This window comes from Orycteropus afer, unplaced genomic scaffold, assembly GCF_000298275.1.
Source record: "Orycteropus afer afer isolate SDZICR_OR568_19922 unplaced genomic scaffold, OryAfe1.0 scaffold00060, whole genome shotgun sequence".
Classification (NCBI taxonomy): Eukaryota; Metazoa; Chordata; class Mammalia; order Tubulidentata; family Orycteropodidae; genus Orycteropus; species Orycteropus afer.
The window spans coordinates 11,115,504-11,131,778 of record NW_006921647.1 but is presented as its reverse complement, the minus strand read 5'-3'; the positions used below and the strand labels follow the sequence as shown (position 1 = coordinate 11,131,778).

The following is a 16,275-nucleotide window of genomic DNA, read 5'->3' as shown; positions in this document are numbered from 1 at the left end:
AATACTTCTTTAGAAGAGGATCAATCAAAAAAGGATCAAAACAAAATGAAGAAAGCCTAAGGTTCATGTGGTATACCATCAAAAGGAATAACTACGTGTAATCAGAATTCCAGAACAGGAAGAGACAAATAGAACCACAGAGAAAAGAGAATTCCCCTTATACGATGAAAGATGACAATATATCCATTCAAGAAGTCTAACAAACCCCAAACAGGACAGACTCCAAAAGAAAATCACCAAGTCATATCATCATCACACTCACCCAAACCAAGCCTCAAATAAGAAACCTGAAAGAAGCACAGGAAAAACAAAAAGTTACCTACAAAGGGCAACCAATAATATTAAGCTCTGATTTCTTGGCAGAAACCAGGCAGGCTAGAAAGAAATGGAATGGCATATATAAAACCCTGAAAGAAAAAAAAAAAAATCCAAACAAGAATTATATACCAAAAAACCAAACTCACTGCCGTCAAGTCAATCTGAAACATAGCGATCCCTCCTTGGGGTTCTGAGGCTGAATCACTACATAAGTAAGATTGCCCAACCTTCCTTCCAAGGAGTGGCTGGTGCGTTTGAACCACCAACCTTCTGGTTAGCAGTCAAATGCCTTAGGCACTATGCTACCAGAGCTCCTAAGAATTATACACCCAGCAAAATTATCCTTCAAACATGATGGTGAAATCAGGACATTTCCAGATAAGCAGAAATTAAAGGAATTTTTTAAAACCAGACCAAGCTTACAAGAGATGCTAAAGGAAGTCCTCTGAACAGAGAACCAATAATAGCAAACAACTGACCAATAATACACAAGATGATATAACCCAGAAACCAACCCAGTTACAGAAGTATCCAAAGTAAACACGCCTACAAGATTGTAAACAGGGAACCAGAGACATCAATTGGCAAATGAGGACAACTACAAATCAAAAAGGGGGAAAAAATGTGTAGTTATAGAACTTCTAAATGGAGAGAAAGTCAAGACTACTGCAACATAGAATGGACTGCTCTAAATTTGGGAAGAAAATTATAAATCAAGGGTAACATCAAAGAAAAAAATGATAAACCTTCACATCAACCAAAAAAAAAAAAAAAGGACAAGCACAAATATTTAGCAAATATTAAAATAACAGCAACAAAGGAAATGATAACATGATTCATAAACAAAACAAGTTCAGCACAGAAAATTATATGGGACAAAGAAATCAGCAACACCACAAAAAAACACTTAACAAAATCACAGCAATAAATTCACACCTGTCAATAAATACACTGAATGTTAACTGATTAAATGCACCATTCAAGAGACAAAGAGTTACAGACTGAATAAGAAAACTTAAGACATCAATATGTTGTCTAAACAGACACATCTTAGAAAGAAAGGCACAAATAGTCTAATAATCAAAGGTTGGAAAAAGATCTATAAAGCAAATGGCAACCATAAAACAGCAGGAGTAGCAATATTAATTTCTGATACGATTGACTTTAAGACAAAAACACCGTAAGAGAAAAGGCAGGAATTATATATTGATTAAAGGATTGATTGAACAAGAGGACATAACTATAATAAATATCTATGCACCCAACAAAAGAGCCCCAAAATACATGAATCAGACTTTAATAGAATTGAAAAGATAAACAGATCACTCCACAGTCATAAGGATGTTGTGTTAGGTGCTGTCGAGTCAGACTCGACTCATAGCGACCCCTTCTTGGGTTTCCAAGGCAGTATCACTACGGAAGTAGATTGTCCAAGCTTCCTTCCAAGGAGTGGCTGGTGGGTTTGAACCTCCAGCCTTCTGGTTAGTAGTCAAGTGTCTTAGGCAATACACTACCAGAGCTTCTCATAATAGGAGACTTTAATACACTACATTCAACCAAAGATAGAATAACTGTAAAGAAACTCAACAAAGATGCAGAAGTAAGCAATACAACTCACCAACTTAACCTTATAAGACATCTACTGAGCACTTCACCCAACAACAGCACAATATACATTATTTTACAGTGCACATGGAACATTCTCCATGATAGACCATATGTTAGGCCACAAAGCAAGCCTTAGTAAACTTAAAACCACTGAAATATTGCAAACCATGTTCTCATATCACAATGCTATCAAATCAGAAATCAACAATAGGAAGATCAATGGAAAAAGAGCAAACACATGGAAACTGAATAACATTCTCCTTGAAAATGACTGAGTCACAGGAGAAATAAAAAATGAAATAAAAAAATTTCTTGAATCAAGACAATGAAAATACAACATACTAAAATCTTTGGGACACAGCAAAAATAGTGATCACAGGCCAATTTATACCAATAAATGTACACATCAAAAAAGAAGAAAAGAGCCAAAATAAATACCTTAACCTAACATGTCCAACAATTAGAAAAAGAGCAGCAAAAAAGGCCTATAGTCATCTAAAGAAAAATAAAGATTCAACCAGAAATCAATGAAACAGAAAATAGACAATAGGAAAAATTAACAAGACTAGAATTTGATTTTTTTAAAAGATTAATAAAATTGACAAATCACTGAGAATAAAAATAACAGAATAAGAAACAAATTGAGTGATGTCAAAACAGAACCAACAGAGATTAAAAGGATAATATCAGGATATTATGAATAACTATATTCCAACAAATTTGAAAATCTAGAAGAAATGAACATACGTATAGAAACATATTACTTACTTAAACTATCACACACCAGTGTGGAAAATTTGAACAGACCTATACCAAAAGAAGATATTGAACAGATCATTAAAAAGTTACCAACAACAAAAAAGCCCTGGTCCAGACAGCTTCACTGGAGAATTCATTCAGACAAGAACTGACACCAGTGCTACTAAAACTATTCCAGAACATACAAAAGGATGGAATCCTCCCTAATTCATTTTATGAAGCAAGCATAACCTTGATACCCAAACCAGGCAGACATCACCAAAAAGGAAAACTACAGACAAATATCCCTCATGAATATAGATGTAAAAATCTTCAACAAAATCCGAGCCAACAGACTACACAACATATCCAAAAAAGAATATATTATGACCAAGTGAGGTTCATACCAGGTATGCAAGGATGGTTCAATATTAGAAAAACAATCAATGCCATCCATCACATAAATAAAACAAAGGAAAACAACAACATAATCATATCAATTGATTCAGAAAACACATTTGATAAAATCCAATATCCATTCCTGATCAAAACTCTCAGCAAAATAGGAATAGAAGGGACATTCCTCAACATAATAAAGAGTATATATGCAAAACCAAAAGCCAACATCATTCTCAATGGAGAGAGACTGAAACCATTCCCCTTCCGAACAGGAACTAGACAAGGATGCCCTCTATCACCACTTCTATTCAACACTGTACTGGAAGTCCTAGCCAGGGCAATAAGGCAAGAAAGGGAAATCAAAGGCATCCAAATTTGTAAAGAAGAAGTCAAACTGTCCCTATTTGCTGATGATATGATCCTATACCTAGAAAACCCAAGAGACTCAGTCAAAAATCTACTGGAACTAACTGAGAGATTTAGCTTTGTGGCAGGCTACAAGATCAACATGGAAAAATCAGTTGCATTCCTCTACACCAGCGAAAGATATTGCTGAAAAAGAAATAAGGAACTCAATACCATTTACAACAGCTGCCAAACAAAATACTCGAGAATAAATCTTACCAGGGACACAAAAGACCTGCACAAAAAAAAACTACAAAAGACTACTTCAAGAAACCACAAGAGAGCAACATAAATGGAAGAATATACCATGCTCATGGATAGGAAGATTGAACATTGTGAAAATGTCAATTTTACCCAAAGAAATCTATACATTCAATGCAACCCCAATCCAGATCCCATCAATATTCTTTAAGGATATAGAAAAACCAATATTTAACTTTACATGGAAAGGAAAGAGACCTTGGATAAGCAAAGAATTATTGAATTATTAAAGAACAACAACAAAGTAGGAGGTCTCACACTGCTGGATCTCAAAATAGTCACAGTAGTCAAAATTGTCTGGTATTTGTACAATGACTGATACATAGGCCAGTGGAATAGAATTGAAAACCCAGAAATAGATCCATCCACCTATGGTCAGTTGATTTTTGACAGAGGGCCAAAATCCATTAAATGGAGAAGAGAATATTTGTTTAATAAATGGTGTTGAGAAAACTGGATATCCATTTGCAGAAAAATGAAACAAGATCTGTACCTCACACCATACACAAAAACTAACTCCAGATGGATCAAACCTAAAACTATAAAGTTCCTCAACTAGGGCCAAATTTAGGAGCCTTGATTTATGGGATAAATAGACTGTCAAGCATACTTAAAATGCACAAACAGCTAAAGATAAACTAGATGAATGAGACCTTCTAAAAATTAAATTATTATGGGCCTCCAAAGACTTTTCCAAAAGAGTCAAAAGAGAACCTACAGATTGGGAAAAAATATTCGTCAGTGACATATCTGACAAGGGACTTATCTCTAGAATTTATAGAAAAGTCCAACACTTCAACATCAAAATGAAAAGCAATCCAATTCAAAAATGGGCAGAAGATATGAATAGACACTTCACCAAAGAGGATATTTAGGGGGCCAGCAAATACATGAAGAAATGCTCATGATCACCAGCCATCAGACAGATGCAAATCAAAACAATGAGATACCATCTGGCCTAGGACTAGTAGCAAAGTTCAACAAGACAGAAAATAACAATGGCTGGTGAGGATGTGGAGAGATTGGGACTCTCATACACTGGTGGTGGGACTGTAAAATGATACAACCACTGTGGAAAGCAGTATGATGATTCCTTAAAATGTTGAAATCAGAAATAACATTTGATGCAGCAATCTCATTACTAGGTATATATCCTAAAGAAGTGAGAGTCAAGACAAGAACAGATATATGCACACCCATGTTCACTGCAGCACTATTTACAATAGCAAAAATATGCAAACAACCTAGGTGTCCATCAACAGAAGAATGGATAATATAACTATGGGAAATACACACAATGGAATACTACACAACACTGAATAATGTAGAATCTGCAAAACACCACATAAGTTAGATAAACTTGGAAGACATTATGCTGAGTGAAATAAGTCAGTAATAGGACAAACATTGTATTAGTTCAGTATTGTAAAACGTCAAGGAAAGGTTTATATATGGAAGGAAACTTTCTTGGTTACCAGGAGTGGGAGGGGAGAGAGGAAACACTGCAAAAATAAAAATAAAAAATAAAAAATAAATTGGTGTTGGAGCTGACCCATGGAGCAAAAGTACCTTGGAGCAGGAGGGTTCCTGTCAATGGGTTGCCTCTGGGAACTTGTTGATGGAGTTTGGGTTTCCATCCCACAGAATGAGAAAGCTGAGTCCCCTCAGGTCGAGGCTGACTGGTGGAAGGGGTGTCATAGGAAACTATCAGTAGAGCTAAACTGCTTTCTAACACTTGCCAGAGTAGAGTAGATGCCCAGCTGGCCCAAGAGGCCTGAGGGGTTGAGGGGCCAAGGCCAAGGATCCAGGAAACATAAGCTGAAGATATAAGGAGCATAAGAAGCACAGTTGCCTCAGTCTCAAAAGGTGGGGTCATGACCTCTGAAGTCTACTTCATGGCCTTTGGGGTTTCAAAGGGTGAGGCCACAGCATCCTAGGTTTCAAAGTCATATCTTCACCAACTCAATTCTAGAATGTGGGGCTGCTGTTCCAGAGTGCCAAGAGGTTGGGCTAGATTTGCTGCCCAAAACTGAGAGGGTGGGGCTGCTATGCCCAAGGAGCAGAAGAATGAGGTCTGTTGGGTCCAAGAAAGTGGAGTCACCACTCATTGGACCATGAGAATGGGGTCACCCAAAGTGAGGAAGCTGAGTTGCTGTCCCAGTGGATCTGGAAAGTAGTGCTGAAGCCCAGGGCCAAGGGGCCTCCACCTAGAATCCAGAGAGCCCGGCCAACACCCAGAATATGGAGGGCAAGGCCATTGCCTAGTTGGTTTCAAGGAATAGAGGATTTTCAATCCTTGAGAGATAATATAATTTTTTTTCACTTGCTTGGTGCCCATTATCCCTTCTTTCCCTCTAAAATTTCTCCCATTTGTAATGGAAATGTCTTAGCTTGTGCCTATTCCATCATAAAAAATAAATAAATACTCCCATTGAAAAAATTCTAACCCATAGCAATCCTATGCAGATAACTTGTATTCTAGATTCACAGATGAAGGGAAATTTTGCCCCTGGATAGAATTAAGACTTTGGGGATGATATGATGGTATGAAAGTGTTTTGCATGTCACAAGGACATGACATTTTGGGGGGCAAAAAGTGGCATGTCATGGATTGAATTTTGTCCACCAAAATATGTGTCAACTTGGCTGGACCATGATTCTCAATGGTGAGGCAGTTATGTAATGCTGCAATCTCCCCCCACACACACCAATAAGATCTGATGTGATCAGCTGATCAGTTGCAAGGGTATTAGGGTAGGATACAACACCCATACTGAGGTCACAGCCCTCATCCAGTGTAAGAGGAGTTCCCCAGCCTACATTCACCTTTTATCTTACAAGAAATAAAGGGAGAGAGAAGCCAGCAGAGAAGGAGGAACCTCAGTACCACCGATAAAGAAGAGGCAGAAGCAGAGCACATCCCTTGGATCCATGGTCCCTCTGCTAAGAACCTCCTACACCCAAGGATGACTGATGCCAAGACTCATGGCAATCTCCAAGGGACAAAAGAGACAAGGACTTTCCCCTGAGAGCTGACAACCTTCCCATAATGTTAACCCACCCACTGCCACTGAGTCGATTCCAACCCAGAGCAACCCCTGTTGGGTTTCCCAGGTGGTAATTTTTTACAGAAACAGATGCTTCATCTTCCTTCCATGGAGCAGCTGGTGGGTTTGAACCACCAACCTTCTGGTTAGCAGGCAAATGCCTTAGGCATTGCACCACCAGATCCCCTAGTGCTAATGCCCTGAATTTGGACTCTCCTAAACTGTGAGAAAATAAGTTTGCTAAAGCCACCCACTTGTGATATTCTTGTTATAGCAAACTTAAATAACCAAGATACCACCCAACTTAAAAAGCTCTCTGTAAGTCTTTCTCAAAGGCAAACTGGCATACGCTTGCCAGGCTTTGATGAAATAAAACTTAACTGACATAAACCAGAACCTCTAAAACCAAAATCTCCGACTGAAACAGAAATTTCAATTGTTCTTGTCCTCTCACTCAATGGCTAGTCAGAATTAGAACTCTCTCCCCACTAAGAACTGTTCCGCTCTATTATTTACCCAAAATACAGTATCATTTAATATTAATGAATGACTCATATGATACCATGGATACATACTTTTTTTTTTTTTTTAACCGAAATGATTTTAGAGGACTGGGAGAAGAGTTATAACATAAAACTCAATGCCGCTGGGTCATATCTGACTCATAGCAACCCCTCTTTGGGTTTCCAAGGCACTATCACTACAGAAGTAGATTGCCCAAGTTTCTTTCCAATGTGTGGTTGGTGGGTTTGAATCTCCAGCCTTCTGGTGAGCAGTCATGCCTTAGGCACTACACCACCAGAGCTCCCATAATAGCACATAGGAATGATTATTAAAAACTGGAAAAAAAAAAAAAAAAAAGTTCATCTATCCTGGTCTTAATTTAAAAATCAAAAGATAAAGTACCATTTCAGATCTATATACATCAAGATGCCAGTTCCTTATAAAAATGTACTTTAGTTGTAAATGCTAGATTATGCAAAATAATTTTACATCAATGTTATTTGAAAAGTTCCCCAAAACTAATATTAGAAAACATTAAAAAAACTTAATTTTAATGGCAAAAAGTTTTTATTTTCCCCATCTATTAAAAAAAGGTTGCTTTCCCTTATTAACATACAATGCCCTATTGTTAAGGCACAACTTTTTTAGGATAAATGTGAAACCATAGGTGATTAGGTTTATTTTATACAACAGTTACAAGACAGACTTTGTACAAATACACTGGAAATAATTAAACACATCTTCAAATTCAACCAAGATCAAAATGCAAATATCATTGTTACTATCCAAGATCAATCCAACACATAGCCAAGATAGGTAGTTATATATAGCTGGAATAACCCAAATAATTCTTAACTTGTTTATCTCCATCAGGCCTTCCTGGTGAGAGGAAAGCTGGGTATTTCTTCCCTTCTGGACAAGCGTGGCACTCCAGCTTGCATACCTCAGTCCGGGCTATCAGAGACAGTTGTCATCTTTAACGCCTGAGTGCAATCCCCTTTTAGAATTAAACATTAGGAATGAGGGCAGAGTTACTGACCATAGTTTACTCTGCATTTATCCTCTGCTCTCCTTCCACTTAGGGATTTCTAGATTCTTTCCGCTCTTTTCTAGTCACTGGCCCTCCTGCACCTCCTCTGACATAATTTGCAAAATATTCAAAGGGTACATCCAGCAAACAGGAAGATTTGTACAACTATTACTTAAAATACACAAAAATTCTTCTGTTATTTCATTATACAACTATGAACAAATCATTCTAATATTATTGACTGAAAAAGAAAAAAAAAAAAAAACACTAAAATTGGGAAAGAGAACAACTGGAACACATAACAAATATGACCCATCTTGTACACCTTTGTAAGGTCAAATGAATCAGACACAAGCATCAAATCTTACAGGAAAACAGTTTTCTTAAACCAGCTTATGTACCCAACTCTTTTGTATTTTTTATATGTATATTCTTGAAGGATGAGTCAGAATGTTTTGTAAAGACAGTACTAAACTAGACCTGACAATTTAAAGCTTTGTGGCTTTGAAGGCTATTTTCCCTTCCTTTCTGAGTCTTTGAAAAATAATGGTCAATTACATTTCTGCCAGGATTGATCTCCTCCAGTGACAAGTTTATTAGGGCCTCAGTTCTATTCTAAGAGTACAGTCAATCTTGAGAGAAATGGGTACAACATAAGAAAACTTGAAGGTGAATGTTTGAGGCAGCATACTGGTTAAGAAAGAGGAAGATAAGATAAAAGGGAACAATGGAAGGTAAAAGGAAGACAGATAATAGGGTAGAGATGGTGCAGAGGAAGGGACCAGCTGATGGATACTGAGATTACTTATGTCATAGCTTCCACTAAATATAATGTGTAAAACTCACTTCTAATGGAAAATTATTATATGAATAAGGGCCAAAATGAAGGAAAGAGAATCAGGAGTAGGATGGGGGGTGGTCATTAAAAGTAAACTGCCTACTTAGTTACTTTGCTGTTTTAGAAATAATTTATGTAATCTTGGGAGATACTAAATGTCTCAGTGAATAATTCTGCTTATTCATGAAGGTGTTATGGGTATGTTCTGGCACAATAATATCTCAAATAAATAAATATAAATACTTTTTTTGTACTCACAGTAGTTCTGTAATGTATACTGACTTCTAAAACAAAAAATTTTAAAAATCACATTCTGTAGAAGCACTTAAAAATCTTCAGTAACTAGGCTACACCTAACAAACTATAAAAACAATGCATCTGTCAACCACTACCTTAATTTTTGCATACAATATAAACCCTTCAAAGACATTATCTACATGTAGATGAATTAAATTAGAAACAAAACCAAAGCAATCATGCTTGCTAATATGAACTAGTTTTGTTTTCATTAAATTAGTAAGTTTCCATAAAATATTGAAGGAAAATAAATTCCAATTCAATTCTAATTCCTACTCTCCTAATCCCATTTACTTCTAGAAGCTTGATATATGACAAAAAAGCTTATCCCGGTGGTCTCTCGTTATAGCCTCAGTAAGCCTTTGCCATCTCTCCTGAGAAAAAAAAGTTTTCTTCATCTCAATTAGAGTTGGGGCCTGTGACATACTTTTCAGAATTCTTGTTTAAATGCCAAGTGTCCAACCACCAAAAACAAGTTTTCACTGAACAAATCCACCTGATGATGGCCACCACCTTATCAGATCTGTGACCAGTTGCTAGAGAATAGATGGAAAAATCTGCATTGTACTAGATTCAGTTCATTAACAAGGCATTAAACCTTTAGAGAGTTAATGTCCAAATCTAAAACTGTATCCACATTTTACCAGTCTAGAATAGCCATTCTTTGGTCAATTCTACCTCTAAGATAAGAAAATAAACAGAAAGTTGTTTTATGGTTAAATTAAAAAAAAGAAAAGAAACAATGAAAAATCCCTCTCCTTAATCAGTGTGTTATACAATATAAGGACATTAAAACCACATGAAAAATTATCAGTTGTTGACATGAAGTTTCCATCTACCACAGTGAGAGACACTAGACTTCTAAGGAAAGACAGCTCATAAAGCCAGGCTCCAGTTACTATGACACAACTGAGTATGTTACAATATTTCTTCCAAACAGATTGTATAGACTGCATGAAAAAGAAGAAGAAAAAAAAAAAAAAAGACCATTAAAGAGCAACTTTAACCTTGAATGTTTCAATCCAAAGGGGAACTATTTTCTCAAAAGATATGGTTAGGTCCATTTATTAATGGCAAAAGCAACCACAACTCATTCTTGAAAACTAAGAGAGCCTTCTACATAAAAACATGGCAACATTTTTCATTAAGTAGTAAAACAAAGTTAAATTTTGGTTTTTGAAAACAACAAAAGCTACTTCAATTCATTCATATAAGGTCATATAACTTTTAATTAGGAGCTCTGATAGCTTAGTGCCTAAGGCACTTGACTGCTAACCAGAAGGCTGGAGGTTCAAACCCACCAGCCACTCCTCGGAAGGAAGATTGGGCAATCTACTTCCGTAGTGATACTGCCTCGGCAACCCAAGGAGGGGTCACTATGAGTCGAGGTTGACTCGATGACATATATAACAACAACTTCTAATTAACAGAACCATTCTTATTCTTGTATTGCCTTAAAGTATATCTTATCCCTAATGAGAAAATGTACCAAAATCCTAGTGCTAGCCCTGAAAACTTAAAACAAATCTTACAGGATAAAGAGTATTAGTCAAGAAGGAAAGATGGATGGCACCATGAATCTTTTATAGGAAAAATGATAATCAACACCAAGATGGCAGAAACGTTAAACCCATGGGTCCAAACACACTTTGCTTTATAAAGGAAAAAAAGAGAACATACACACAGAAATTACAATTACAATGCAAACCCATCATATGTCTATACTTTCTATTAGCTGGTAAATTTTTTATTAAAATTTTAAAGAAAAAAGTCAATTTAAGCTTTTTTTATTTTAATCCATAAGAAATAGTCAGTAATAGAGCATTTGTTGCATATTAATGGATATGTGGCTTCTTGTGCTTTCCATCCAAATTAGGAGTAAAAATTCCCAATTACTTTATTTTCAATGAGATTTAATTGTAAAGGTTATACTAAGCATCTATACAAAATCAATCCTCTCTTCAGCCAAATTCTGTATGAAAATACTAACAAATAGTGAAGATTCATGTGTGAAAATGGTGACTTATAACAATGTAGACTCAGCTATAGATTTTAATTCACAAATATATATATGCGTCTTATATATGACAACTGTACGAAAATAGTCTCAAAAATAAAGACAATACTTGAGACACGAAGCAACTCATTTTTCCTGATCTTGCATCATATTACAGGGAAAATAAGTCTCTGATGCTTCTTAAATACTCAAAAGTTTGGATGGCCTTAACCATGCATAGTCTCCACACAGAAACACCCCTTGAAGCCTCCAGCAGTTCAGGCTCTGTAAGAGTTGTGTCCTGCAGTTACGCTAATTGTGTCCTATCTTCTCCAGATCTGGGAGTTTTCTGACCAGAGCCTGGTGATTCATTCTGATGCTGGCAAGCAGTCCCCCTTCAATGCCATCAGAACCAGTGTAACTGATTTCTTCACCATTCAGAGTAGTCATGTGTCCCCCAAGGGCTTTTAAGATAGCATTACCAGCACATATATCCCACTTCTTGATATAAGTCACATGGATATACAAATCGGCTTTCTCTTGACTCTTATCTGGCACATCCAAGAGTGCCAAAACTTTATAACCTAAAATAACAAACACAGAGATTTGGTTACTATTTAGAAGATTTTCAGAAAGTAGTTTACTTTTCTGAGTAAGCACATTGTTAAAAGTAACAGCAGGGGTGAAAAAAAGGTCTATGTATTATATTTGTAAGTCCTCTCTACATCTTAAATTATTAAAAAATACAAAGGTTTTTTTAAAAGTAAATTTAAATGAGCAAAAATATATTGCAAAGTAATCTTATTCAGCTAGTCTCAAGTACAATCAAATATGTGCCTATAATTTTTTATCTTTTTTTTTTTTTAGTTTTGGATGCCTCCTATGAAACAAAACATAGTATGGGCCATTTTCTAAGGAATGTCTTACTTTACTAAAGTTAACACTCATAATTTTTACTTGATTGTCTATGCAGGATGATCTGAATGGAGATAATACAAAGTAACAGTACTATCTTAAATGCTTTTATTAACAAGGAAGGCTTTAAACAATAAAATAATAAAACAAATGCAAAAAGAACAACAGTCTAGAATCCAGTCTAACCCATTATTCTTGGCATTTTGGACATTACCTTTACTAACCAACCTAACAGAACCTACAAAAAAATAATGAAGTCATATTAAGGAAGGCAACCAGCATATAAAACTATTAGGTTTAAAAGTTAATAAGCTTTACTTTTCCCTTTATTACTATGTTGAAAAGGTTTTCATATACAAATGTTTTCTGATCATGGTGTTGTTGTTATGTGTTCCTTGGGTTTTCGAGGCAGTATCACTAGGGAAGAAGATTGCCCACCAGCCTTCTGGTAGCAGTCAAGTGCCTTCGGCACTAAGCTACCAGAGCTCCCTTTCTGATCATACTCTGCTATTTATTTAGGTTAATCTGTGTTGAAGAGCATTCCTAACAGAGGTGGGCGAATGATAGCCATGAGTCAACTCTAGCCCCAGCCTCCTTCCCTGCAGCCCTCAAGTTAAGAATGGCTTTTTGTATTTTAAAAGAGTTGTAAACAAACAAACAAAACTCAAAGAATAATATGCAATGGAGACTGTATGTGGTTCACCAAGGCTGAAGTATTGAGAAAAAAGTTTTCAGTGAAAGGCTGCTGGTAGGTATACAATGGAACAGAACTGACAACAAGCTAGGCAGGCACCAGACACTTGCTCTTCCCAGAATACTACTACCTTGGGATAAACTGAGAAGTTCAACATGTTAAAAGAAACCCAGATATTAGCCCTCCTAATGTTCCTAGGAGATTCCTGGGTCTTTCTGCCATATGAAAACATCCTGAAGAACTTGATCTTTTCTCTTGTCCCAATAGCTCCACAGTTAAACTAACAGGCCAATTTATGTTGTAATCACGTAACATTTGAAGCATTTATTGATGGCATAACACTGATGGGAAAATGCTTCTGTGTTATTCCAGGGACAGGGCATCTCTGGTGTGAGACTGTTTCTTTGTTACAAGAAGGCCGGTGTGAGTGAAAACCCACCCTGAGATTACTCAGCAGGAACCAGGCCTTCCTTCCTACAAAACTCTATTCTCATTTTCTTCCCAAGCTTTGCACAACCAAGTCTTCTGACATAAGTCTTGACCACACTGCTAAAACTCAGTGGGAGCAGAAGGAAGTGGGAACTTACCAGCGCCCCCAGCAGGAATAATTGTAGTCTGATTTCCAAAGGTCTGAAGAGCAACTTGTTTGACCATTCCTGAATGAGATCGGGACACAACGATCCTTGGGGTCTTCTCATTATAGGAAGTGCGGGCTTTCACATTTGAACCACCATCTACCATTGCCCAAGCTGAAAAAATCAAAGATAATACCCATTAAGGACAAAAATATGTGCTGCAAATCTCAACCTGTGGATGTAATTTCATGTAGGAATAGGGCTTTGTTATGACAATGAGACCCTATCAGTGTAGGGTGTGTCTTAAGCCAATTATTTTGGAGATATAGCAGAAGTTAGGCACAGAGACAAGGAAGCACAGATGGGGAAAGACTGATGCCACAAAGAGAACACCAAGGAACTGAAGAAGAAAAGCTGAAAGTGACAAGGGTATTCCTCCAGAGTAGACAGAGATCTGCCTCTAGAGCTGGGATCCTGAATTTGGACTTCTAGCCTCCTGAACTGTTAGAAAAAAAATTTCTATTTGTGAACATCACTCACTTGTGAAATTTCTGTTAACAGCAGCACTAAGAGACTAGGAGATGCCAACATGGGGGCTTTTAAAATTAGAAGTTAGTCTTCAGAACTGAAAATACCAAAAGACTGAAAAAATATCCTCTTTCACACAATTATTTGCATTGATATTTTTCCCCAAAAGGCTTTCTATTTTTCTAGTACAAAAGTGGTATTTATATTTTTTTACATTTAAATAGATGATGTATTAAAACAAAGTTAAAAAGAAACATCATCCTGCCATCCAGAGATAATTACTGTTCAATATTTGGCTAAAGAGCTCCCCAGGCCCAGAGCTCCCTATGAGGTGTCATCACCTGAGACTTCACTGGGATTGGACTGCAGCTCAACTTCTCCTGCACCTAATCCCACTTCCTTCCCTCTCTTCCACACACAGGATGCTAAGAGCACTCCCCAATAAGCATCTTGTATACTAATTTCCATCTCAGATATCATTTCCCAGGAAACTCAACATATGGCATATATACAACTAACTTCCTGGATAAGTCAAATTTTTTAATTGATTTTTCTCTTTGACTTTAGATACATTTATTGTTTCACTTAACTGCATTTTGGCACAAATTACTAAATGGATTAACAAACATAAAATAGTTAAGCAGTAAGAGAGTTTTGCATGACTGTTTTATCCAGAGTATTAAAAGAAAAAGCCCTAGGTATCAGAGAACAGAATTTCAAAAAAAAGAAAAAAAAAAAAAAAAGGTAAGGGATGCCCCCATGAGATGGCTTGAGATTTTTTTGTTGGTGTTGTTTGGGAGTTTTCTTCACTGACTATAACAAACTGTGTAACAAAACAAACTTTCTCAGAATTATCCTTATTAGATTTTTGTTCCAATGGTATAAAATAGTCTCCCATGCTAGCAATGAAAGCTGGTGCATTACCAGCTTTATCCTTGCTGTGGGGGGGAGGGGAACTCAGCAAGGTTTGTGTTTCTGAGTTCCCTAAAGATGATGATAAGTATTCCAGAATCTTCTTACACATCTTTCTAAAAGCAAAAAAAAAAAAAAAGGAAAAAAAGCAGCAAGGAGAATGAAAATTCTTAGAGCTACACTGATGGAGTAAGCAGGGGATAAAGGGTTATAAACATGAATTTATGAACGAGGAAGAAGGGAGTAAACCTAGAAGATCAGCATAGCAAGTGCTGGAGCCTATTCCAGTGTGGAAAATATGGCAGAAGACTCACAGATGTGCCAGGTCAGAAAACTCTACAGGGGGCTAGAACTCAGGCAATTTCAGCCAGGGTTTCTCCTCAGAAAGAAAAGATCCCATCTTAAATAGGAACTGAGGAGCTCTGGTGGTGCAGTGGTTAAAACATTAGGCTGCTAACCAAAATGCTGGGACTAGCCACTCCATGGAAGAAAGACAAAGCAGTCAGATTTCATAAAGATTAACAGCCTTGGAAACCCTATTCGACAGTTCTACTCTGTTCTGTAGGGTTGCTATGAGTCAGAATTGACTCAATGGCAGTGGGTTTATTTTATTTTTTTAATACAAACTGCTGAAGGTGTGCCTACTGATACAATGTCAAGAGGAAGCTTGGAGAAGACACGGGACCAAAAGTGTTGTCTTGAGAACACACTGCAGGGGAGACTGGGAAGAAGCAGACAGTTTAGAAGACAGTTACCAGAGCTAAAGAGAAGGGATTGAAGATAAAAGCCTTACTGAAACAAGACAGAATCAAGAAAATTAGAAGAAACCTGAAATAAAAAAGGCATTGATGATTTGGCTTTTCCTTCACTAACAGAAAGAAAGCTTTTGAAATGAGAAACTCAAAAGTTATACAAACTTCCTTCCTGTTACAACCCTCCCACCAATCCCACAGTGGCTGGCCAAAATATGAATGAAAAATATAAAACTGAAAAGTCCATTAAAAGGTATCAAAAAGAAGCAGAGAATGAGGATCAAAACATTTCAGGCCACCTGAAAATTTCCATGAAGCAGAGGCAAACGACAATACATGATTAAGAATGATTAAGCAACATCAGGGTTGTATTCTTTCTCCACACTTATTCAATCTATATGCTGAGCAAATAATCTGAGAAGCTGGACTATATGAAGAAAAACGTGGTATCAGGATTG

At 36.7% G+C, this 16,275-nt stretch overlaps 1 protein-coding gene across 1 annotated transcript in view; it reads right to left on the bottom strand.

Moving 5' to 3' along the window:
• Nucleotides 1–11,753: 11,753 nt before the first annotated feature.
• BPNT2 (3'(2'), 5'-bisphosphate nucleotidase 2) overlaps nt 11,754–16,275 on the bottom strand; it is a 53,048-nt gene continuing 48,526 nt past the window's right edge. The window contains exons 4-5 of the mRNA XM_007939492.2: nt 13,638–13,799; nt 11,754–12,025 (exon numbers count right to left, since the gene is read on the bottom strand). Coding sequence (XP_007937683.1) covers nt 11,754–12,025; nt 13,638–13,799 — 434 coding nt within the window. The remainder of the gene's footprint in view (nt 12,026–13,637; nt 13,800–16,275) is intronic.